At 45.5% G+C, this 25,259-nt stretch overlaps 1 protein-coding gene across 1 annotated transcript in view; it reads left to right on the forward strand.

Annotated features, from left to right (window-relative positions):
- ABCA2 (ATP binding cassette subfamily A member 2) overlaps positions 1 to 25,259 on the forward strand; it is a 696,743-nt gene that overhangs the window by 253,880 nt on the left and 417,604 nt on the right. The window contains exon 4 of the mRNA XM_086921159.1: positions 20,083 to 20,243. Within this exon, the coding sequence (XP_086777285.1) occupies positions 20,083 to 20,243 (161 nt within the window). The remainder of the gene's footprint in view (positions 1 to 20,082; positions 20,244 to 25,259) is intronic.

Genomic DNA, 25,259 nt, shown 5'->3' on the forward strand with positions numbered 1-25,259 from the left:
CACCAGTTCATTTTCATTAGAGGGTGTTCCAATAGAACAGGTTAAAGTCATGTCTTACTTGGGCGTGACTTTGGACCACCAACTTACTTGGAAACCCCAGCTGGAGGTGCTAACCCTTAAATTTGCTCGCCTTACAGGATGTCTGTTAAAGGAACAGAAAAAAACCTTGACAAAACGCATTTCACCTGCGTTAAAAATATATGAGGCCAAGGTGAATGCGGCTACCCTGTATGGAGAGGATATTTGGGGATACAAAGGTTTGTCGGCTCTTATCAGTACTCAGAACAGGTTTTTTCGGAACCTAGTGGGGCTTCCCCAATCTTCCCCCATCACACCGTTGCTTTTAGACTTAGGTTGTAGACCGTTGGATGAGATGGCACAGTACCGCCTTATAGCTCTTTGGCGTCGCCTTTGGACGACCCAAGAACTTAGCCTATTTGCCCAAGAATTAGGTGAGGTTAGAGCACTATGGGGTGCCCAGAAAATTCCATGGCTACGGGAAGTTAAACAAATACTATATTCTATAGGCCTCCCAGAGCTATGGCTACATCCCGAAAGTTCTAGCTTCCCATTGAAATTGGAATTTAAAGAGCTTTATTGGGCTGTCAAAAAATCTGTACTGGTCACCCTCTCCTCTGTTAATAATCCTAACGGGACAGTTTCTAATGCACAAGATAACCCCATCTCTTGAACCTTATTGGGACTTGATATGCAAAACACTTGATCGCAAGCTGTACCACCAGTTCCGGGTGGGAACGTTGCCGATCAAGTCATTTACTGCGAAGTGGGCAATAAACCAAAGCAACAAATGCCCCTTTTGTCCTGATCAGGTAGAAAGTCTAGGCCACATATTCTTTGCATGTCCTGCGTATCGATCACCTAGACTAAAATGGTTGAAACCAATCTGTAAAACACTCAACTGTGGGAGTAGTCACGCAGCCCTGCTCAAATTAAGAGATTTACGCACTACTAAATCAGTGATCTGTGTTGCAAAATTTCTGGGTTGGCTGTGGCTCATTCGTGTTAAACTATAAACCGCCTTTTTATCAGGTTTAATGTTTACATATTGCTCTACTCAATTTTTATGTATTGGGGGATCTAATGTACAATGCTGTAAGTCTGAAAATGTTTTTATATACATGTATTTTGCTGTCTTTTATGAATTTTTTATTCGTAATAAAGACTAATTGAACTGAACTGACAAACTATGAGAAGGTACCCACTGGAATTTATTTAAGAAGATATTATCGACGGGAAAGTCTACTTTCAAAGATGAATATCTACCTCCCACAAGTTGTGTCAGGCGATGTGACACAGACTCAAGGCAGCATCTCAAGTGAACAACATGAATTCACTTCTCATCTCAAACTCTAAGTTAATCCTCCCATTACGTCACATAAACTGATTAACAGCCTGAACTGTTATCATAATGAATGCCTCAAGATAAAGCTTCATCGCTTCGTATTTCAGATTTTTTTTAAAACGACTGTAAATAAACCAGGAGACTTATTCAAAATTGCACACACATTCCCAAATTCAATGAAAACGCCTGTACTAGACTGACCATGGTAGCACTGCAGTTATTATAACACGAACATTGAAATAAATGACAGTTTAAAATATAACGCACACATTCATAAGTCTAAGACGCTGGCGTGCGTCAACCCAAACTAAAACTTACCTGTGATAACCGGTTTCCATTCAATTCGTATTTTGTAAAGAATACTCAGATGAAATTCACGTATTATTCTAACAAACACGAACAACGGCCTCCACGTAAATGTAAAAATAAACAAATTAGCTGGCACGCTCACATATATTCCGCATCTGCTAAATCATAACTGCGCAGAGCAATGACAAGGAAAGTAGGAGAAACGTGGCCGTCTCATGCACGCGTAGTGGGATCACCCTTGAGACGAATTGAGTTGAGAATACTTTCAGTGCCACAGGGTTTAAACCGTATGTTCACAGGTACCACAAACGCATACTCTCGAGCAGTCTCTCATACTTATGGAAGGGATTTAAATAAACAGCACGTGATATGCCCAAATAAGTGACAATGCTACTCGCCGAAAAAGCGCTTCGACGCCTCGTCAGGAGTAGTAAGCTGTATAGAAATGCAATTACAATACAATGCCGCGTGCTAATATAAACAACTCCGAGTCATACGTCCTTACTCAGATTAATAACAGTAATTAAACGAACAGTGGAAAGCCATACATATCATAAAGCAGCTAAAAATACTTAGTTTCCGAAAATCCTGGTATAACTGGTGCGAGTATCAACAACAAGAACCCAGATGCGGGAGCGTCCAAGCAGTCGTCCATCCCAGTCTATGCAAAGTACGCCAAACACCTCCGGTGCTAGATCAAATACCGAAACCATAAGCGTATCACTCTACCGTAGCTAAGTATCACCAAGCAAGTTAAGTGAAGTTCTGCTGCTTTCACAGTTTCCACAGATTTCAACAACAAAAAACCCTTCCGTATCCACCGTCCTGGAATTCACGAACAACCGCTGTATCATGTTACAAGGTTTGTAAAGGGCAGCCTCATTCTCACTCCAGTGCTCACACCTGCATGGATCTGCACAACCAGAATGCATCTGTGAAAGAATGTAAGTGAAACCGCACGGAAAAAAAAAGTGCACACGAGTGCACATCCCTACGCTAATTAAAGTAAACAAAGATGGCATTGGGCTGTCCACATGCGCCCGCATTTTTGTTCGTGTGCGATGGCGAGAGCAGCCATCTTTGTCCATCTGGACGCGCGCGCATTCAGCTTTGGCTGACTTGATCGCAAAAAGCTCTTGCATGGCTAGGGCAGCGCATGCGTGCTGCTAACGCCAGGCGAGACCTAAAAAAGGTATCATTGCGCCCCTCTCATAGTCACACAATTCTTAAATGTCTTGTTTGTAGTTATAAACCAAAGATCCCCTCATTCTGCCTCATGTGGAGTCAAGTCCGTGTAGGGCTGAGCAGCAACATTTTTGTTACATTTCATCACATCCAAAGTACTTCTCCTTGTGTGTTCATTGTTATTCCAACGGCAGTACCTGCTGTTTCTGCACGTCCCAAATTCTCCCACTCTCGAAGTGCAAGGGTAAGAACCCCCCACAAACCCTGGCTGTTTCCAAAGTGCATTCGAAAAATCAGCATGCAGGGCTCCCGTGCTAACCGTGCCGCAGCCTCCAGTGATCAATGGCACAAACTGAGCATAATCCTCTAGCAAGTTAAATGCAGCTGGCGGGCATCCCATTAAACCTTTCCAAATTACCTTTGATGAAGAAGAGGGACGCCCAGCCTAGCGGGTCGGGGCTTGCTATTATCAATGTCCCATAATGCACTCGGAATGTAAGTACATTTTATAACTTGTAATGTTAAAAATATATATTATACTTAATATCATATTATATATTATTATTATAATTATAATAATTTGCCCTTGTTGCATAATTTAGTAAATCCTGCCCCATCATTAGGTGCTCCCTTACCGCATAATAAATGTTTCTAATACTCTTCGGTGCCCACCCACTATTATGGGAAGCTTAAGGAGAGATAACACCGCAGGACATTTCCTTACCATCAATGTTCTTTGGGTATTGGTGTCCAGGAGAAGATCTGGGCCTAGACCAAGAGGTGTGAAGTGTGCACGCTTTTTTCCAGAAGATTAAATTGTATTTAACACTGCAATGTCAGTATACTTGATAGTACAACGGATTCACAGACGTTTTTCGCGGCATAATATATCCTTTCATGAAGCCCGTGCAGGCGGCACATGAAGTCTCGGAAGTACATGAAATACCTCGATTTTTACAAAGGGTGCAGGAGAGGGAAAGGCTTGGTGAAATTGTACAGATTCCCTAGCAGTGTAAAATTGCACAGGATCGCACCTTACGTCTGTGCGCCAGGAATCTGGAATGGGCCCAATGCATCGAAGAGGTTTTCAGATTAGATTTCCGGGCATCAAATCTTAACCGAGTTTTCAGACATAAGGTTATCTTTTCCTCAGTCCTCGTGACTATACACATAGATTATGACTCTGGAAAAACACTTGATTCTCATACAAGTTTATACCTTTACTATATTCTCTTAATTGTTCCATAAAGTATTTTGCTTTCCTAGTTGTTTCTTTTCTAATGTAGGGGTGCAGAAGAATATGGAGTTAAAATTCCTACACATTGGGAATACCTGCTGAATCTAAAACGTTGCTGCGGGATGTTTCGTTTTATGCAAAAAGGTGATTTAACATGCAGCAACAGTCATCCCGTTTTTCTAGATCTTTTGGGCGAGTTATTACTTAACCTTTGGTGATAAAAGTCCTCATATTTATCATGCAATTGTACAGTTTGACTTCACCACATATGTAATAAAACTGTTTAACGGGCAGTTTTATGACTACAATAAACACAAACTTGTGCGTCATTGCATATTAATCAGGTTACCGCACATATTCTTTGTATTTCACAACTCCGAATGCGCTCAGAGGCTGTTGAGAGTGTTTTTTTATAACGGGTGTGAGGCCATTCTCCAAATGGGTCCATTTTATGTCCAGTGTTCCTTTGGACAGTCCTTCTGAAGTCCAGCCCCTGGGCACAGCAAGTCTACCTGTCTTTGGTCCCTTTTTGGGATCCGAGTTGAGCACGAATAAAGCGCCGCTTGGACGCAGGGCTCATTTTGACCGAAGCATTGGAAGCTCGTGTTCTTGAACCCCGGTAGGTACCACACTCTCCCCAGGAGCAGATGGTGGGGTTCTACCGCTGGCACCAAACCCAACAACATAAATCTCCTTTTTGCTGTGCATTTCCCTGGCAGTTAGGTTGTCCTTCAATTCAACGGCGTAACAAAAGCCCCCGAAAGTGCTGGGCCTCCAGCAAAAGTAGTAGGTGGTGAGGCGCAGAAGGGGGCTCCCTGTACTTTGCAGGGGCCCCTCAAGTTTCGTTAAGCCACTGCTTCAATTTGGTCTTCGGCCTTGTGCACTGGGAGATGTGATGCAATGTGGTCAGATGCAGCACTCCCAGGACCCCGGCCCCCCTTCCTCCAGTGTCAGACGTGCCCTGCCGCGCTGACCCCTCTCTGACCTTAGAATCGATAGCAGTAGCACACCTGAGTTTGTACATACCCTGGGCCCCTCTGGAGACTTCATGTCAGGCCACATTACAGTAATGAAATCCTTTCTCCTGACGTCACTTAGCCTGGAGGGTTTGTGAGGGGAAGCCCTGGAGGAGACCTGGAGGGTGAGCATGGTCTGTGGAGTTCAGACGCGGGCATAGAAGGAGGTGGGGGGGAGGGGGGCTGTAAGGTGATCGCCAATGCTGAATTAGGAGAGACCCGCGTGTAGTCTTGGGGCTGTTATCGATATGGCCTGCCTTCATGCTCAATACATAGTGACCTAAATGTAGCCACTGGGCCCCTACTGGGAGTATCGATGCATAATGAGGAGTGTAGCCTTGGAGCCCTTACTGGAAGTGCATACCCTGCTGCCTGGCGCATAGTGACTCAAACGAGGCCTCACGACCCTTCTTGGGGTACATGCCCTCCCGCTCGATGCATAGCAACCCAAGTGAAGGCTTGGCACCCTTCTTGAAAGCATGCCCAGTCAAAGGCTCTGGGCCCTCACTGGAGTGAATACCATCCTGGTTGGTGCATAGGGACCCAAAGGAGGCCTCATGACCCTTCTTGGGAATGTATGCCCTCCTGCTCGATGCATCGCAACCCAAGTGAATCCTTGGGACCCTTCGTTGACGTGCATGCCCTCCTTGGCCCTCCTTGGTACATAGCGACCCTATCAAAGGCTCAGGGCCCTCACTGAGTCACTATGCACCAACCAGGAGGGTATGCACTCCAAACACAGCATCAGGACCCTTCTTGGGAATGCATGGCAATCCAAGTAAAGCCTTGGGACCCTTCTTGGAGGGCGTGCCCTCCTTCATGCATAGTGACCCAATCAAAGGCTCAGTCCCTTACCAGGAGTATATATCCTCCTGCCTGGTGCACAGGGACCCTAAGGAGGCCTCTGGACCCTTCTGGAAATGCATGGATCCCTGCTCGATGCATAACCACCCAAGTGAAGCCTTGGAACCCTTCCTTGACGTGCCTCCCCTCCTTGATGCATAGTGACCCTATCAAAGGCTCAGGGCCCTCACTGGCGTGCACGCCCTCCTCTTAGATGCATAGTGACCCACATGTAACTTCAGTACCCTTATTGTGGTTGCATGACCTCCTAAACTGAGGGGATCTGACAATAAAACCTTTGGATTTACAAACTCTGACTTTGGCACGAGTGTACGTGGCCAGTGTACTCTAGAGGGGCATCCACAGGTGCTCACATCTGGGCACACTTAAGGGTGATCCCTTGACAGCTGCTCTTGGGTTAGAATTACTTCTTAGTGTGGCAGGGTGGGCATGCTAGTTGCTATCTGTAGATATTACATTTCTTGTTACTCTGCCATCTAAAGCAAACTACGGAAAAGGAGTCGTGTGGATTATTTTGCAAACATATCAAATTTGGAACATCTTTTGTCTGCTCCTAGAGCATCGTCCGGGTGGTTCAGAAACCACCACAGTGCATTTGATGGAAGGCTGGCTGTGAAACTTAGTATGAGATTGATTTGCCAGGGACCCCATCATCCGTTTCACCAATCCCTATATTCATTTCTTGACTCATTGTCTGAAAGGTGTAAGCAAAACCGTGTTTTCTGTCTCGCACTGTCCTCTGGCCATGGAGCAATCTATGTTCTGCGTCCTTCATGAACAGCACCCTTTGTGTTGCAGTTGTGCGTGCTCCAAGCTCAGCCTGCCGAAAGGACACTTGCACATTGACACTGTTGCACAAATGCGCTGATATATTGGATCTCTAGCTTGGATTTTGGCTGGTCTTTTGGGAAGTGTATTCACGACCTCGAGAGACCGAAAGTTCGCATATTAGTTAACTCCATATCTTTGGATGCTGCTACACCCAGCCTGTCTGGTAGAGATGAATTTGGGGCATGGAGGGGATTCGCCTGGAGGTAGCTGAGGCCTTCTCTTGGTGGTTTTAACTCCACCGCCCGAGGCGCCCCCCCTAGTCCATCCCTTGACAACTTTGCTTACTCACATCTTAACTGAGATCTGATTTTGCAAACTGATCACACGTCTGAGCTCTTTTGCCCTCTGTGCACTTTATATTCTGATTGCACACTCTGGTGAGTTCCCCGCCCGCCAACCACAGAGTGACGACACCAAGTCCAACCTCGGTGTCGGCTTCTCACTCATGGAAGCCAGTTCCGAGCATTTCACTGTGGAGAGGAAGTTCACCTGGAGACCAGCGCCTCTAACTGGGTCATGTGGCTGATCTGTGTGTTGTGCAACATTTCCAAGTATGCCTGCGAAGCATATCCGCCCGACTGTGGGTGTGCGAGCTCTGCACAGAAGCCTGCGACCAACATAGCTGCCAAGGTTTCAGATTGCCAAGTATGACATTTTTATCATTTCAGTGAAACTATGAATGACATTTCAGCAACTATGAGAGACCCTTTCTTGCAAGCAAAAACCATGCAATGAAGACGAGGAAAACTTCTAAATATCAGAAATTACCGCCATTTCAGCAACAAGAAACTCCAAGAAGTTCTTAAAACTGCTACAGAGCACCAGAAATGGAAGGGAGCTGACCCTAGTGCTCCCTCCTGTAACCTGTCTGTACTGTTAACGACTGCGTGACCATGATATTAAACAACGCGACACTTAATCCGTAACAACACACTACAGTCTCAGTGGCAGCATGCTGCCTCACACAGTGACCAGAGAATTACGGTAGTAGTACTTACTGTTTCTGTGTGACTTCAACCAGACTGTACTACTATCAGTCGAGTCCAGGAGAATTGTGGCTCACTGGTTAAAGGAGGCATACCCTGAAGCAGAGGTCAGACCCGGGACCAGGGTTCAATTCCCGACGCGGCAGGGTCTGAGCCCAAGTGTCCACGGACTCGATAATTCTCACTTCGGTGCCTACTCGAATCATGGGTTTACACTCTGCAACTCTGGGCAATAGCTTGCTTAATCTCCACTATGGCCCCCCAGCGGCGGGATGCCTGGCTTTCACCTTGGGGATGCCCAGTACGGGTTATCTCACAGGGAAAAGCCAGGACGGGTTCCCAATGCAAGCGCCGAGATGCCCAAGGGTAAGTCGAGCGCTATATAAGAACATACATACATACATACAGTGACTGCAGCTGGCACTCCACTGGCTGTGTCAAGCACTGTCCTGTCTGTGAGCCGAGAGCCTGGGGTGACGGGTCCGCGGCGGTTAGCCCTGAGCCGCGGCACTGCGGGTTCGTTGGCGGTTGCACAGCACTGCATGCAGCAGTGTGAGTCTCCCCGCACGCAGCGCTGCCATGATGAATGCGAGACTGTCCGTCTCACGTCGAATTGATGCTGCCAGTGCCTGACGTCCCGGCCACGCCGGTGGTCCAACGCCGACCGGGTAATTTACAGTGCACTCAGCCGGCAGGGCCTTAGCTCTCACACTGTCGCAGTCTGACTGGGACGGCCGTCAGCGACGGGACATCGACACAAGCTGTGCTAACTTCAGTTGGTGGAGTCCCTGCCGCTTCTGAGAGACTGACCTCGGTGCCTGTTGAGCTTCCTGGGGGTATGATAACGGGCGCCACATCCAGTAAAGCACAATTCTCAGGGCAGGCCCCACCCGGGGTCTCGGTAATTGGGTAGCAGGTGACTAATTGACTCACTGAGGTCAGCTCCGCGGGCGGGAATTTAATGCAGGCAGAGCAGCACAGCCTGGCCTGCCCTTGCACACATTGTAACATTGTAGCAAGCATTGTTGCGCAGTGAGCACTCAGTCTCACCTAGAGCAGCATGATCATGTCAATTACTGTCTCCCGAGTCCTGCTGGCAAGTCTGCAAAGGAGCGAGCAGCAGCCTGCGCACATCGTGTCAGAGGCGCCGGCGCGCGCGCTAGCACCCTGGCGTTACTGTAGCCAGTTTCGGAGAATGTCAGCAGAGTGCAGTCTCAGTGGGTAAAATGCATGACAATGCTTTTCAGTGCTGTGATGCAGAACACCACACTGAAATGCGTTAGTCACGCCTGATGCGTGATACTTGGCAGGACTGGGTCAAAGCCTGCGCAGAACAACCCGGGTTCTTGCATTTTATCGGAGTTTGTTGTTTGCTTTAGCGCTGGTGGTGCCCAGTGCGACAATGCTTGCCGGCCCCCCTAATGACCACCTCCTCCACAAATACCCTCACTACCCCCCTCCAAAAGTGCAGAGAAAGTCTCCATAATCACTCCCTCTCGCATGCATTTCTTTTGCTTTATAGTGCTACTCAACCAGTGTAGGGTGTCAGAGCCCTTTACATCACACACTCACATTATACAGAGACAAGGCATCATATGTGTTAAGCAGTGCATATAGGGTGACCAAAATTTTAAAGCAAAAAAACTGGACATTTCCCAAAAATAAGACTACCATTTTACTTCAACACTGCACAGAATGACAGTGCTCCTTAGCAGAGAATTACAGAAAAGGCAGTAAGAAAATACATAAAATGCCATTTTTAAAGCCAGTTGCATGCCTGTTATTTACACTTCTTTCCTATAACAGATTCTAACTATCCCTGCTTTGCGAAGCAAAATACCTCCCACCCTTTTCAGCCGACCCTCTCAAAAAAAAAAACGGGACATGAGCTTAATTTCCTGAAATCTGCCGGGACAGCTGCCGAAAAACCGGGACTGTCCGGGCAAATCTGGGATGCCTGGTCACCCTAAGTGCATAAGAAATATTTCATACGACAAGGAACTACAAGGTGCAGGAGGCGTCGCATGTCATCCATACTGGTGGGCACTATAGAATAAGAGTGCTTTGTCTGGAGGAGCACAAACTCAGGATTTAAAACACAACACTGTGGTTTGGGGTAGGCGTTACTTATAAGATTTGATTATTGCCCTAAAGAACCGTTTTTAGCAACATTAGGATAATGAAATGTATGGGTAAAACATCATAGTGCTCTTGCCTACACCCAGGGCTGCTGGAATTATGCGATTATGCTGCTACGGCTTTTTTGCATTATAGATTTGATGCATTTGCCACATAATTCATCATCTACTGCATAATCTGCAGATTTTAACAAAAAACGTGTTTCCTACTTGAATGGTTCAAAAGTTATTAAAATGCACCAAACCTGTTGCTGTGCAGTGAAAGGCCCTTTGAAAAAATTCAATCGCCGCCACCAAAGGATGTGATCAAAAAGTTATACTGGGACTGGGTTCAGAGTAATGTGTTGAGGGCCACGGATGGGGGCTCACTCACGGACCAATTTTTGTTATTTAAATGTGTGAGGAAATTGGAGCCCTTCCTCGACCTGATAACTAAACCCTTTGATCGCGCACTATACCTAAAACTGTGATATGGGACGCTTCCGGTGCATGACTTTATGGTGAGGTGGTCAAACTCTGGTGCCCCCCTGCGTTCATGCCCTGGCTGTGTAGCACCAACAGAGTCTGTGGCCCATCTATTTTTTGCCTGCCCAGCTTATAAAGGGGCGCGGAAATTTTGGCTGAAACCTGTCTGCAGGGAACTGGGGTTGAGGTGCCATAAACAGGCTCTTCGTGTACTCTCCACGGACTCATCATCTTCCTTTATGATTTGTGGGGTAGCAAAGTTCTTGGGAAGTGCATGGATGACGCGATCCCGCTTACTGAAACTGCAGTCGGGGGGCCCAACGGTCTGACGCCATATCTGCTGGTAGCAAATTGGTGATTGTGTTACACCTTATTCTTTTACTGTATTTTGTGTATTGGAAATGTATTTTATATGTATTCTTTTATGGTGATCAAGTTGCCGAATAAAGACATTCAATAGCAAAAAATTGAGTGGTCACTTTTCTGTTGCTTATTGCTATTTGGGTGTTAAACTCAGTGGTGGCCGATACAGAAAAAGGGTGCTGGGGCGGGTGGAGAAGGTGCGAGGGGAGCGTGCGGGGGGGGGATTAATAAGAAAAACAATGAAAAGACTTGCCTGGTGCTGCAAAGCCGCCTCTGCTTCCAGTTCCTGGTCCCAGCAGTCCCCGGGATAGCATCATGAATTCCCCATCCAATCCCCGCGCTGCTCTCGAGCATGAGAGCAGCATGGGGATTGGTCTGAGTAAACTGGATTAACGCTTTCCCAGACACAGGGAGTCTGTGCTGTTTCTCCAACCTGGCTGTGCAATACAGCTGGTTTGGGGAAACCTAAACGCGCATGTCAGTTTGACCATCTTAAGACAGCTGGCCAAACTGACATGCACACTTAACAGTGCACTTACCACTCCTCCCTCTCCTTGAATATGTTTGCTCAGCCAGCAGCTGAAAATAAAATATAATTTTATTTTTCAGCTTCTGGCTCAGTGGCCCTGGGGCGACGCTCCTCTGCTATTGGGGGTGAGGTGTGGCTGGTTAAACTGGTTCTACTGAGGTGCAACCAATGCCCAGAATAGTAAAAAGTGTAAAATTTAACAAAATAATGAAATAATAGTATTATAATGTATGCTACATTACACTGCATAATTTCCTTGCCAAATAATTTACCTAGCCAATCACGATGCTGCCTTACAACAGCGTTGTGATTGGTCTAAGCGCCGTGGTTTGGCACTCATATAGTGACTGGGAGGCTGTGCATGTTCTCCACCCAGGCTATATATTACAGCCTGTGGAAAAAATGCAAAGTGCGCATGAGCTTGGCTGGTCCACAGCAGCCGGCCTTACCGTCATGCACACTTAAGCTGCAGCCACCACTCCTCCTGCCTCTGGGTCACGAAAGCACAGCCCCTCCCCAACCTGGCTTCACCTCGTGCTCAACGTTATCATTATCTTTTTTGTATTCATCTTGCAGTTGAAGCAGTAGGGCGATGCTCCTCCCCTGGGCGCTATCTATCCCTTGGATTGTGCTTGCAGCTCTTTAATGACAGTGGATAGCTAACTGTGCCGTATTAGGATTGTAATTTATAAACTGCATGTAACAAAAACATCTCTGACAAAAGCAGTAACCCACTGAATTATCTACATGGTATGCACTTTTATGATCTGCATGGCTTTGCATCAAGCCAATTAACCCTCTGCGCTACTTTATGAAAAGTCAAAACTTCCAGTAGACAGAACTCCAATCTCTCTCTCCAGTAGGCCCATTAATCACCAAAGTTACCTTGACATTTTTATTGTTGCCTGAAGATTCCTGAAGGCAAGGAACTCTTCAGCAGGTGCTTATAAATCCACAATATATTTGAAAAATCAGGGCTACCAGAGGTCAGTACCCACGTCGGGCTGGCCTAAAGCCAGCCTTGCTTAGGAGGGCCCGCGCAGACTGAAGATCTCTTCCGGCAATGAATACAGAAACACCTTGTTACTAGAATACGAGAAGGCCCATTATTTCGAGGAAAAAAAAATTGAACATTTAAGGAACCTGTAACCTTTTCGGGACCCAAGGGGATAGCAGAGAATGGCAGCAGTCGGGTTTTGGTGATAACGGGTTTTAATGAACTCAATAAGTGGTCAGAACAAGTCTTTCTGAGCAGGGGGGTTCGGCGGGGAGATCAGCTACGGGACCTCCGTCTTCTTCGGTGCTCTGTGCGCTGAGTCCTCCGATAGCCGGTCTGGCTTCGTCGGGCTGTAATATCGTCAGGGTCCGTCTTGACAACGCCTCTTCCCCAGGACCGTAAGGAAACAAAAGAAAAGGCAGCTAGTGAGCTGGTTGTCCTACTCGGACTGAAATGGACGGGAAAGGGAGTGAGGGAGTCAACCCACACGTGCTCCAAACGTATTTACAAGTGAGGGTGAGGCAGGGGTGCTCAGGGTAGGGAAAACTGGGAACCCGGGACTTCACTATTTTACAACCGGACCGCCTTTCCGTCCCACCCAGCCCTTGAGCCGATTACGCACCTGAGCAAGCCACACACCTCCCCCGGGTGAGTGGCTGGGCGGCTCGTGGGAACGGTGGCCTCCAGGCGTCTCCTCCTCAGTCTGGGCTCCTCCTCCGATGTACGACTCCTCCGTCCAACTTGCTTCCGTCTTTCTCCGACCTCGCTCCACGTCTCCTCTCCAGGTGTACAAGCACACCTCGTCGTCCTGTGCTTCCGCTTTTGACGGCGATCCGTCGTCCTGGGACTCCGCCCACTCGTCCTCTCCGTGATAATTAAAGGGCCAGTCTCTTTCTGTGTCAGGGGCCGCTGCAGTCTCGTCTCCAGCCCCCGATAGTCCATCTGCTGAGGGATACAAGAGGGAGTAAGTGCAGTTCGTATCGCAGTCACTGGTACTTGATCGGGACCATTTCCCATAACGGGGATCCAAGTCGGGGTCACCCCGTTACAGAACCCCAATTTATGAATTCCCCATGCCCTGAAAAAGCCCTCGGCTGAAAGGCCAATTATAGGGGGCGAAACATGTGTTGGCTGTGCCACAAACCTTTTGTTTTTTGTTTTTACTTTGTCTTGAAAGACTCCGAGTTAAAGAGTCCCTTCCACAACTAACACTGAATTCAATAAAAGGATTTAATTCCCAATAGACTACGAATATTTTTATTTGTCCTGGCACACCTCTCCCTCTCCCCCATGATCCATTGGCTGCTGTGATAATCGGGCCGAATCTCGCGATAATCCAACCTTTAGTTGTTTGATTTTCATTATAGGTCGTGACTGACCATCTGAACTGCACATCTCTGCGCTCCATGGTGTTAGTCTTGCCCAGTAAAAGCTGATTTTTAAAGCTGTGGAATCATATTCCAATTGTATGTACCATTTTAATTGCATTGTGCAGAAATCTTTATATATCTTGTAGCATTTTGAAATCTGTAGTTTTTGTTGTTTCTGTAGACCTTTTGTCTTGTGAGCCTCTTCTTTTCGCCTCCATCACGGTAAATATGCAGCAAAGACCCTCGCAATTTCCCACCAATAATAATAGCTAGTATATGAAATATTGCTGACACTCTAGTTGAGATGGTGAATACGAATGTTGGACATATTGGAATGTTAAATAACATTTAGAGTTGGTCAAAAGGACTGTGAAGCACAGAAGGTGGTGACCAATTGTGGCTTGTAATAACAAGCATTAACAATGTAATAGGTCTCGCCTTTCATTAAGTTAAAGCCTTCTGCGTTGCTATAAAATACCATTAGCAAAGCAAATGGCTTTAACTTAATCAAAGGCGAGACCTATTGCATTTTTAATGCTTGTTAAAGCTTGTAGCCTTTGTGCATGTCCATTTTGCCTTTGGGTCCACATTCAAATGACTCAAAGGGTAAGAATCGGTCTACCCTAAATCAGTGCAAATTCTATCCCCCACTCCTTACATGTGGAATAGTTGATGTGCTGCTGCTTGCATCTTTGGCCAGGTTCTACTGTACCAATCAACTTTAAACCTAATATCTGAAGACACATTTGACTTTTAACCATGAATATCCAAACACCTGCTCTTTACACGGTAGAATCTGTTTTTCTAAAGACCTCCGTTTGCACTATTTTTTAGGGTAGTTAGTGCAATTGTTTTAGCCATCGTAATCAGCTAATCATTGCGAACAACTTATCCATACATGTAGTATTTTTGGAGGCTGGCTCACAAGCCTTCTACTGGACAGCACAGCCTTTGTAAGCAATATACATTGCTTGTATACATTGCTTGTAGGAACTGCAAATGTATCTGCTCTGTTAACTGCTCTGTAGGATATAAAATACCAAAATGTAGAACCAAAAAATTATCTTTATATATCGACGTCATTATTAATCCTTTTTTTATTACAAAAAAACACCAAAACACACTGGCTCGATATTCCATCTTTGCAGCCACTATAATCATGACAACTTATAACACCTCTATTGACGTTCGCTTTGACTACTAAACCAAGCTACCACGGACAAAGATGCTCCAACTTTCAGTCACAGACCAAGTAACTAGTATCCTGCTTGGTTGCAAGCACCTACAATCCCACTTTTAATATTGCTAGATTGTCGGCCAGACTGCAAGGATGCGCCAAGGGGGTGACCCAACAATTTATACTTGTATAATTTAACACATTTATAGTCCATAACCTTATCAAAGGCTTTGTTAAGGACATTAAACCTCTCTAGCCACAGAAGCTGAGCTTATTGAGATAACAAAACATCAGTGACCGATATTAACGTCAGTCAGTTAATGATAACATACTGTTGAGACAAGAATTAACATTTATACTCATTTACCCCAACTTCTAGAACAGCAGTATACATGAGACAAGTCGGCCTGGAGCGCAGAACAGCCTTGGAAGAGACGCGGGAGGGCAGGAGCGTGACGCCGTGAGCGTGCACGTTGGCGTTCCCTGCGGCGCGTGCCAGTGACTGGGAAGCGCGTCTTAGAAGCGCGTTCACAGACCGGAGTCTGCTCGTGCGCCGGTCTGTACCACTTGGGGAGGCAACACAACCACAACAAGTGTAATCCCAAAGTCCTTCCAGGGAGCCCACTGCCATTGCGGCGCCAAGCCAACAGTGCTTAATTTGTAAAAATATAAGTGCCAGGGCCCTTCTCAGAAGCCTGCACCACCCATACCCTGCCAGCGCTGCCAATGGCAGTACAAACACCTGAACTGTAACGAGAGCCGGTGCAGACAATTAGGTACAGGTGCCGAGCACCGGAAACCAACTAGCACAAATTAAGCACTACAAGCATTTGATCTAAATTCTGCCTCTTATCTGGGTCATCAGCTGTGTTGTTGACCAGGTCCCAGACTTCAAGAACGAGAGAGTAGGATTTCTATACGAAACAAAATAGACAAAAAGTGGTGAGAGGAAGTGTGAGGACAATTAATAACGTTTCACTTAGCCAGCACGATTTCTCCAAATAAAGTACCAACAAACATCATCTTTGTTTAGGGCCTCGGTATTAAGCCTGTTTCACCTGGCAGAAAATGTATGTGATAAAAGCTGTGTTTTTTTTTATTACCACACCAGATATAATCCTGATTCCCGTGCAAAGCCCAGTCTGCACAGGAGTGAAGAAATTGTTTACATTCTCTATCTGGAAATAAGCATTCCTGTACACAGTGAGATTAAAATATATGCAAACGATGGGAGACAGATATATATTCGAATCAGGGACATTTTAAGGAATTTGAAGGCCCTAGGCCAAACTTTTTTGTGGGCCCCTGTTCTTAACAGTTTTGATTTTATGATTACATTTCCGATTTTACATGCCTTCTTTGGCCAGATCACTGACAGTGCACAGACATACGTCCAAATTCTGAAATACAGCAGTAGTAGCTCACTAATATTACTGCAAATCTCCGTGATACCCTCCCAATTCTCATATGTAAGGTCCCGTTTTGATCTAAAATAAACTTTTTTATGGGTGTTGCATGAAGCATAAACATAATATTTCTCTGCAAAATGTCTGTAATGGACTATCACATCACCCACATTTGAAATAAATGAAAAGAAAACTGTATTTACAATAATCTGTTTAAGAATTATTCAAGGTCAACAGGACAAAACTCTGTGTAGAACAGAGCTGACTATCAGCTTATATAAAACGTTTATGACACAGTCGCTACAAACAGTTGCAGTTATAGATTACATCAGAGCAGGATTAAGACAGATGAGAACAAAAGAGTAGAAGAATCATTACTGAATGTAGAACTAACACAACGTCAGTCATGGGCAATGACCACATTCTCTATCTGACATTGCCCACCGAGAACTGCTGCCTTGACCCCTTGGATAGGGCCTTGTGTTTTAAAAGCCTTGTCACCATGGGTGACTTATTTGAAGAACAACTTTGTTCACTCTACATTGCTTATCAACAAAATCCCTCACACTCAAGGATGTTTTTACCTTTTGGACCCACACTCTAGCTGGTATTATTCGACATTATGTAAAAGAAATGCATAATGCATTGCCATAGCCATGCAGATGCATGTGGATTTGCACCAAAAGGACTGCACAGGAGTCATAATACACTGAAAGTGAAACTGCTGGGACCAAGGCACAAGAAGAAAAATTCTCACATTCTTGCCAATCAACTATATTGTGTCAATCAAACATCATGATGTCGCGATATTGCTTCAGTTGCTCTTTGAACATACGACGACAAGAACATGAGAAGATTTGCAACAGCTACCTACACTTCAAACACTACAAAGGTCGAAGTCTAACCTAGAGAAAAGATCTTCAACTATTTGCCAGAGACCCAATTTGGCAGGAAGGACTTCAAACAATATGACCATTAACAATACAAAAAAAACCTCCTGAATCGATGTAAGAATGTAACAGAAATACTATGCGGTTTTTTCACCGACCGCTCCGTTCAAGGTCATTTGGACAACAGAGAGCTGTGTATTAGTCCAATAATACCACATCTCCAAGACATCCCATTATCTCTTCAGAGACAAGCTACATGGTGCATAGGCAGTAATAGGGAACGCAGGAACATAAACCCCCAACACTAATTCACCCCGGCGTTCTATAACAACACTTGCAATGCCAGCACACACCACTTTGGCAAAAATAAATATTCTGTTAGTCCAACAAGAGCTCACCAAAACAGGGCCCACCAAACTAGAGTCCATGGCATCCACTGCCAACTTTACCTGTGATTTCCTGGCATCTCCAGCAAAAGCAGTGATGACATGTGGCTTACGTTATCACTGGAAACACACAAAGCACATATGTTCACCCTTTCTCCTACATGAAAGTACAGTTTATGCCACTCATACGTTTCCCACACCTCAACTCTCAAAGATCTTAATGAGATTCCTTCTATTCTCTTACCAGCCTAATTATCTTATCATACACACCATTTATATATCCCAATGAGGACACACACACACACACACACACACACCACCCACACACATTGTTTATAAATCACTATGAGGACACACACACGTGACACACACCACACACACACACACACACACCACACGCACACACACACTCACACCACACGCACACAAACCTAGACTGTTGCAGTTGCGCATACTACCAGACATCAAGTTAGATATTTCCCTAACGGAGGAAACATCTTGCTCGCCATCCACCATCTTTTCCCTATTTGGTAACCATTCATAATCTACTTCATGAAACTGGCGAGAAAACTGTCTTTGTTGTATGCTTCTCTCTATCCCTCCTTTAAAGTGGATCGTAGCAATAATGAACTAAAATTACCTGAAACAATGACTCTCTGGAGTGCGACTATCCTTTTTGTTGGTAAAAGTATTGTGCGGAATTTGATCCAGTCTGCTCCTCGCACCGGTCGAGCTGCACGCTGCATGGAGGATTCATTGTTGGGAAAGTTAGAGAAGCAGCTGCGACTGACAGCAAACTTGAACTGCGTGCTGGAATTTAACGTGAGAAATGGACACCAATGCCTAACATACTTTACCCTGTGAAGAGAAGTGGCTGAACGCACCCGATACACAGAGGGGAGAGTCTCTGCCATGCGCCTGGGATCAGCAGCTCCAAACGGGAAACAACCGGACCAGCGGAGACGAAGGATGCCGTAGGAATCTGAGAAACTACCGGAGAGGTAAGCGGCTGTGTACTGAGCGTGGGGGTGAAAGGAGTAAAACAGGTTCTCTGCCGAGACTGCGATGAGAGCATAGCATTGAAGGCCTCAGTCCTTGAGTCTGTACAAACGCCGGGAGCAAACAAAGGCATTCAAACGCGCTGCATATTGAATTAACGTGACCGCGTGAGCCGCGTCAACTAATTAAATACATTAAATCACCTACATTGTGCTCTAGTCCTAAATCAAGGTATTTAACAAATAAAAAGTGGGAAACTGAACCAACTAATATTAAAATGGAAGCAAAAGTCTCTAAAAGATGACAACAAGTAGACCTGGAGCGCGCCTTGGAAGAGACTCGTGAGGGCAGGAGCGTGACGCCGTGAGCTTGCACGTTGACGTTCCCTGCGGCTTGCGCGTTCACAGACCGGTGTCTGCTCGTGCACCGGTCTGTACCACTTGGGGAGGCAAGATAACGAAAACAAGGCTCGCTAGAGGCAGCGCTTTGCGCTGCAGCGCCAGGCGAGCCCTAATAGGTGGGGTCTCATGCTGTGATAAGTGGGGTCTCGTGCTGTGATAATTGTTACTTGCGGCGCCTGACGTGCTGCGCATTAATTAACGCGCACAAGCTGTTCCACTGTGAAGCGCGTTCACAGACCTGAATCGGCTCGTGCCCAGACCTGAATCGGCTCGTGCCCAGACCTGAATCGGCTCGTGCCCAGGTCTGTCTACCTTGGGAGGAAACACGGCGACTATAAGTCTCGTTGGCGGCAGCGCTTCGCGCTGCAACACCAGCGAGACCTAAAAAGGACATAGTTGAGACACTACAAATACAAAACTATTAAGTTATTGTAGAATGAATCGCATTTATGGGAACCTGCTCAGATAATCATCCATATTCTAAAATAATTTGTAGCCAGTAAGCTATCTTTGGTAGTCAAAGGAGAGCCTGCAGAAGAACAGTGGAAACCAAAGACAGCCAGGCTCCTAGGTTACACTTGGGTGCAGCAGTCAGCAGTCACAATTTTGATGGCTTGTACGCTGCTTTAGATTGTTACCCTCTGGACTCCAATTAATAAGCCAAGGCTTCCAGAGCGCGGACATCTTTGCATTCCTCGTGGGCCGAACCACGAATAGACATACTGAGAGGAAAAGAGACAGATTACTAGTTTGATTGTCCAGATCACTGGTCAGTAACATAACTAGTGTGTAAACTGCTGTGATGGATCGTAAGAAAATCCTAAATTGAAAGAAGCAGCACATTTATTCAGAAAATTAAGAAACGTTTCTTTCAACGTCCAAGCATACAAATCGGTCTAATAACAGTAATTATAGACTGCATTCATACCATTCTCATTGCCTGTCCACAAACCTGCCATTTTTTTATTTGCTTGAATTGATTGTTGAGCAATAGTCGGTCCATTGAGTTGAATCCTACGGATCTTTCTTCCAAAACAGAGTAGACTACTATTTTAACCAAAATGTGGGTAATATATTATGTTTTTGAGAGTTGTTTGGCTGCGCTATGTGATTTCTTCCTTGCCTTGACCAAGAGTTGACATTAACAGAGCCACCTTTGTCCTTCTCTAGGGTGACCCAGCTGCTGGAACGGATAAATGAGGTTGTGGAAGAGAGCAACCTGTTTGATCCAGACCGACCTGGGCTTGATGATGAGCTGCATTCCCTCCGAAGGCACCTTGAGTCTCTGGGCAGCGACCCGTACTCCTTGGGGAATGCCGACAGCCAGAAAGGTAGGAGGAGGTGGCTGACATTTCTTACTGGTGGAGCAATGGAACGAAGTAGCACTTTACGGTTGGGCTTAATTTCTTCAATTGTACTCTCTTTAAGATTGCTTGCTCTTCTGGTGATTTCCAAACGATGTCACTTTGACAACGTGTTGTACAGCTGTGTAGTATGTTCAGGCGGTGCCCATTATTGGTGCACTCACCTGCTTGCATTATGATTGGAGTTTAAGAAGCGCTTCCCCATGTACTGTTTTTTGCAGCAGGATCTCATCTTGTAAATAAATTGTTGAATGTCTCTGGTTTGTGGTCCTGTTCCATCATTTGATAATTCATTTGATTATTTTGCTGTATACACACAAGGTGGACAGTTGGATATAAAACACTTACGCAGCACCTGCTTAGTAAAATATGCCAATGTGATTACAACAATTATATAAATCTGTGTGCAGGTTCCGAAAGCACCCCCTGCTCAAGGGCGCCACCTCAAAACAGGTAAACAATAAAAAAAACAATAGATCAGAACCGCACCACTTTCCTTGACATATATGTAAAAAATCTTAAATGTCCATGTTAATCCAGTTGAACCAATTAGTGCGAGAATAGTTTATTGTCACAACAAATAACTTATAATTTCTTTTATTTTCAATCAAAAAAGCCTTCAGCCAACGCATTTCGTCCTAATCTACTAGGACTTCTTCAGGGCAATTGTATTTTCCTTGTAGCAAAAGAGCAAAGTGAAAGCGACCAGCCGACGTTAAGAAACCAATAACCTCTTATGACCGATATTTTTCAGTTATTTCATGTGCCAGCATATTTGGATTGATCCATAGTTGATATAAGGGTGGCTTCTTTCCAGTCCCAAAACAATGATCCCATATGGTGGCCAGCGACAAAGTTGTGCAACGTGTGCCAACACAATCTTTTAGCATACGTTTTGGTGGGTGTTCTCTCCACCCAAACAAAGGGTCCTATAGCCGTGGTGCACCACGAAGTCACCTGTGTTTGCTGAAATTGGGCATTATTGCTTTGCTGCCCTATGAATTTTCACACTGTGATCGTGGGGGTAGGGCGGGCCGGAAAAACAAGCTTGGAGGCTGTATAAGGTGCGCAATGGCTGTGGCTTTTTATTACCGTTAGCACAGTCAACAGACCAGGGTACAGTGAAAAAACATATCACAACAAATAATATCTGGGGGTCAAAAGAGAAAAGAAAGTTTGACAGTAAGAACCACTATACCCAATGCACACAGAACAGTGTCAGTGAGAAATAATAATTAGTAAATGGTCAAGTCGAGACTCAAGAGTACAAGGAGAAAAATGTATTGTTCCCATCAGAAGCCACACTGTACCGCCCTTGTTATCATCATATGGGATCTCCTTACCCAGGAGACAAGACGGCCGGTAAACATTACCGTGACCGAAATGTGATATGAGAGCAGAACAGAAGAGTGTGGTAGTGGCTAATGAAAAAAGCAGTGTATGGTGATTGGAGTGGAAAAGTGAAGGGTACTAAAATTAGGTGAATGGGTGGAAAAAAGAAATTTTATTAGTAACCCCCAAACCCTAAGGTTAAAAGGCAGGTGTGGGTGCAGGTTTTAAATAATAACCGCACTTATTGGTGGTCGACATGTTTCAGCATTTCATAAGATTTTCTTGATGCATTCCTCAGGACCTATACATGATACACTACTGCTTTCGAAAAAAATAAATAAATTATGAAGATATCACCTGGAAATCCAGGCGTGCTCAACCGTATACTGTCAGTGCAATGGTAAGGGATCCAACATGTAAAACGAACAAACAAACAAATAGAACACGTAAAGTTATTCACATCGTTATTGTTTGTATTCATAGTGGCATTGCAATATGTTCAATCATACCTGATCATTATTTCGGGTATGCACTCACCCTTGCGTGTAGGCTGAGGAGCTTCACCCCACCTGGCTGCAGCGCAGGTAAAAGGAGCACCGCTCTGTGAGAAATCACATAATGTTTACAGAGCGGCTAGTGGTATGACACTAACCGAATTAATAACAAAGTATACTTTGAGATGAAAGGTTATCTGAGCCTCTTATAACCAGGCTGGGCGTAAACGCCGTAATCTGTCATGACTCAGAAACGATGACCACTTAGTAGGGACAAGTAATGTATGAAAGCCGATCCGTGTCAGTTATGTTTAGGAAACGCACACGAGATCCGCTTCGTGTTATTGATGGCGGGGTAGCCTCTAGCGGCGTATTAGCACAGAATGAGGAAACGCACACGAAATACGCTTCGTGTTATTGATGGCAGGGTGGCCTCTAGCGGCGTATTCGCACAGAATGAGGCAACACAAAGTCACGCATAATGCGTTCACTCACCTAACCGTCGGCGTCTCCAGGCAGTCTTCAGTACTGCTCGGGGGGGCGCCGACCGCCGAATGAGGTAGTGTTTTGTATGCTCTACAAGCCAGACGTGATGTGAGCAATCACGTGACGGCGAGACTTCTGGGAATTGTAGTTCACTACCCAGTACTGCTTCTATTTGATAAAATGGGTTTTCTTTCAAGATTGTGCCATGGTGTATCTTTTGCACACGTCCTTGAACAGAATCACAGTGGCATAAATCATATGGTATGTGCACTGATGCGTGTTGAATTACAGATGAATGTTAATATTTACAGACAAATATTTATATTAATATGCAGTGCCAGTGCGCCCTTAGAAGGAACATAATTCTGGGAATTATGATTCGCTATCCAGTGTTGGCTCTATTAGATAGAAGGGACTTAGTTTTACGATTGTGCGTTTCCTAAACATAACTGACACGGATCGGCTTTCATACATTACTTGTCCCTACTAAGTGGTCATCGTTTCTGAGTCATGACAGATTACGGCGTTTACGCCCAGCCTGGTTATAAGAGGCTCAGATAACCTTTCATCTCAAAGTATACTTTGTTATTAATTCGGTTAGTGTCATACCACTAGCCGCTCTGTAAACATTATGTGATTTCTCACAGAGCGGTGCTCCTTTTACCTGCGCTGCAGCCAGGTGGGGTGAAGCTCCTCAGCCTACACGCAAGGGTGAGTGCATACCCAAAATAATGATCAGGTATGATTGAACATATTGCAATGCCACTATGAATACAAACAATAACGATGTGAATAACTTTACGTGTTCTATTTGTTTGTTTGTTCGTTTGTTTTACATGTTGGATCCCTTACCATTGCACTGACAGTATACGGTTGAGCACGCCTGGATTTCCAGGTGATATCTTCATAATTTTTTTTTTTTTTTCGAAAGCAGTAGTGTATCATGTATAGGTCCTGAGGAATGCATCAAGAAAATCTTATGAAATGCTGAAACATGTCGACCACCAATAAGTGCGGTTATTATTTAAAACCTGCACCCACACCTGCCTTTTAACCTTAGGGTTTGGGGGTTACTAATAAAATTTCTTTTTTCCACCCATTCACCTAATTTTAGTACCCTTCACTTTTCCACTCCAATCACCATACACTGCTTTTTTCATTAGCCACTACCACACTCTTCTGTTCTGCTCTCATATCACATTTCGGTCACGGTAATGTTTACCGGCCGTCTTGTCTCCTGGGTAAGGAGATCCCATATGATGATAACAAGGGCGGTACAGTGTGGCTTCTGATGGGAACAATACATTTTTCTCCTTGTACTCTTGAGTCTCGACTTGACCATTTACTAATTATTATTTCTCACTGACACTGTTCTGTGTGCATTGGGTATAGTGGTTCTTACTGTCAAACTTTCTTTTCTCTTTTGACCCCCAGATATTATTTGTTGTGATATATTGAGTTAGGGGCTTATATCTGGCTGGTCGGTAAACTTGCCCTTAGACCCTCCCCACTTGTTGTTGAACGTGTTACAGTGAAAAAACACCAGAAATATTGCTCCAATGGATGGGCGTCCGGGTCTTCGTCCTGTGAAGGTCCTGGAACGTCCTCATCTGCATGACGTTGTCCCGGGGTAGTCCTTTGAGGTCGTAGGGAAACCAAGAACAAGAAGGAGCAGTCGGTCCTGCTGGACTATGTAAACTGAGTACCCCTACCGAAACCCGGGAGGTGAGGGGATTTGAAAACGGCTGTGAGGAGGGTAGGGTATTGGACAGCGGTATGGGACGGAAGAAAGAGAGAGTGAGTTATCTACGTCAGGAGGGACGGCTGTTAGGGGTTGCGGAGGGGTAATGGCTGAAAGTAGAGGAAAAGGAAGTGATACTCCAAGAGTGTGCTATACAATATTTTATAGTGCACAGTGTGTGAACCGTTGGTGACAAGTTATATTTACAGTGCACCTAATGTGCTTCAGTGGCTACTCTCACGGAGTGGGTACTCACCGGCTCTGCCGCAACTTTCCAGTGAGTTGCGGCCGCTCCCCAGCCACCTCATGTGGACTCCACCAGTCCTTGCTCCACTCGTCTTCTTCTCCGGTCTCCGCCTCTGGTTCCGCTTCGGTTCGACTCTCCTGCCACGAGTTCTCTTCCCCGACGGTGTTCCTTCCTCGGTGTTCAGCTTTTCTGGCTTTCAGGTCCTGGTGAAGGGAGGGACTTCCGGGGTCAACCGGGTGTCCTTCCGGTTCATCCTCGGAGGGGATTGGTTCCTGGAATGAGAGAGGACAGAGGGGTGGAGTTCTGGTCCGTGTTTGAGCGGCGGAACAACCCGGTATGGTGCTGATACCCGGAGTCAAGTGGGGATACCGGGTTACACACACTTCATTGAAAATGAATCTGTAGCCGCTGTTGTATTTCTTGTATGTACATACCCAGATTCCTCAGAAATACACGGCAGCCCTGTGCTTTGAATGTATTCTTATCCTCGGGCTTTGGTTGCCTTGGCCCACTGGAGCTGGTGCGTCGCGAGACCCGGCAAAATATGGGTACGTTTTGAGTGACATATAGACTATTTTTGGAGTGTTGCATATCATAGCACACACGCACATATTCCAGGTGCATATAAACGGAAATTATAGCAGAAATACGGTGCAAAAACTCTGGAACCTACTTTGTGTTTA

Source organism: Lissotriton vulgaris, chromosome 5 (genome assembly GCF_964263255.1).
Source record: "Lissotriton vulgaris chromosome 5, aLisVul1.2, whole genome shotgun sequence".
NCBI lineage: Eukaryota > Metazoa > Chordata > Amphibia > Caudata > Salamandridae > Lissotriton > Lissotriton vulgaris.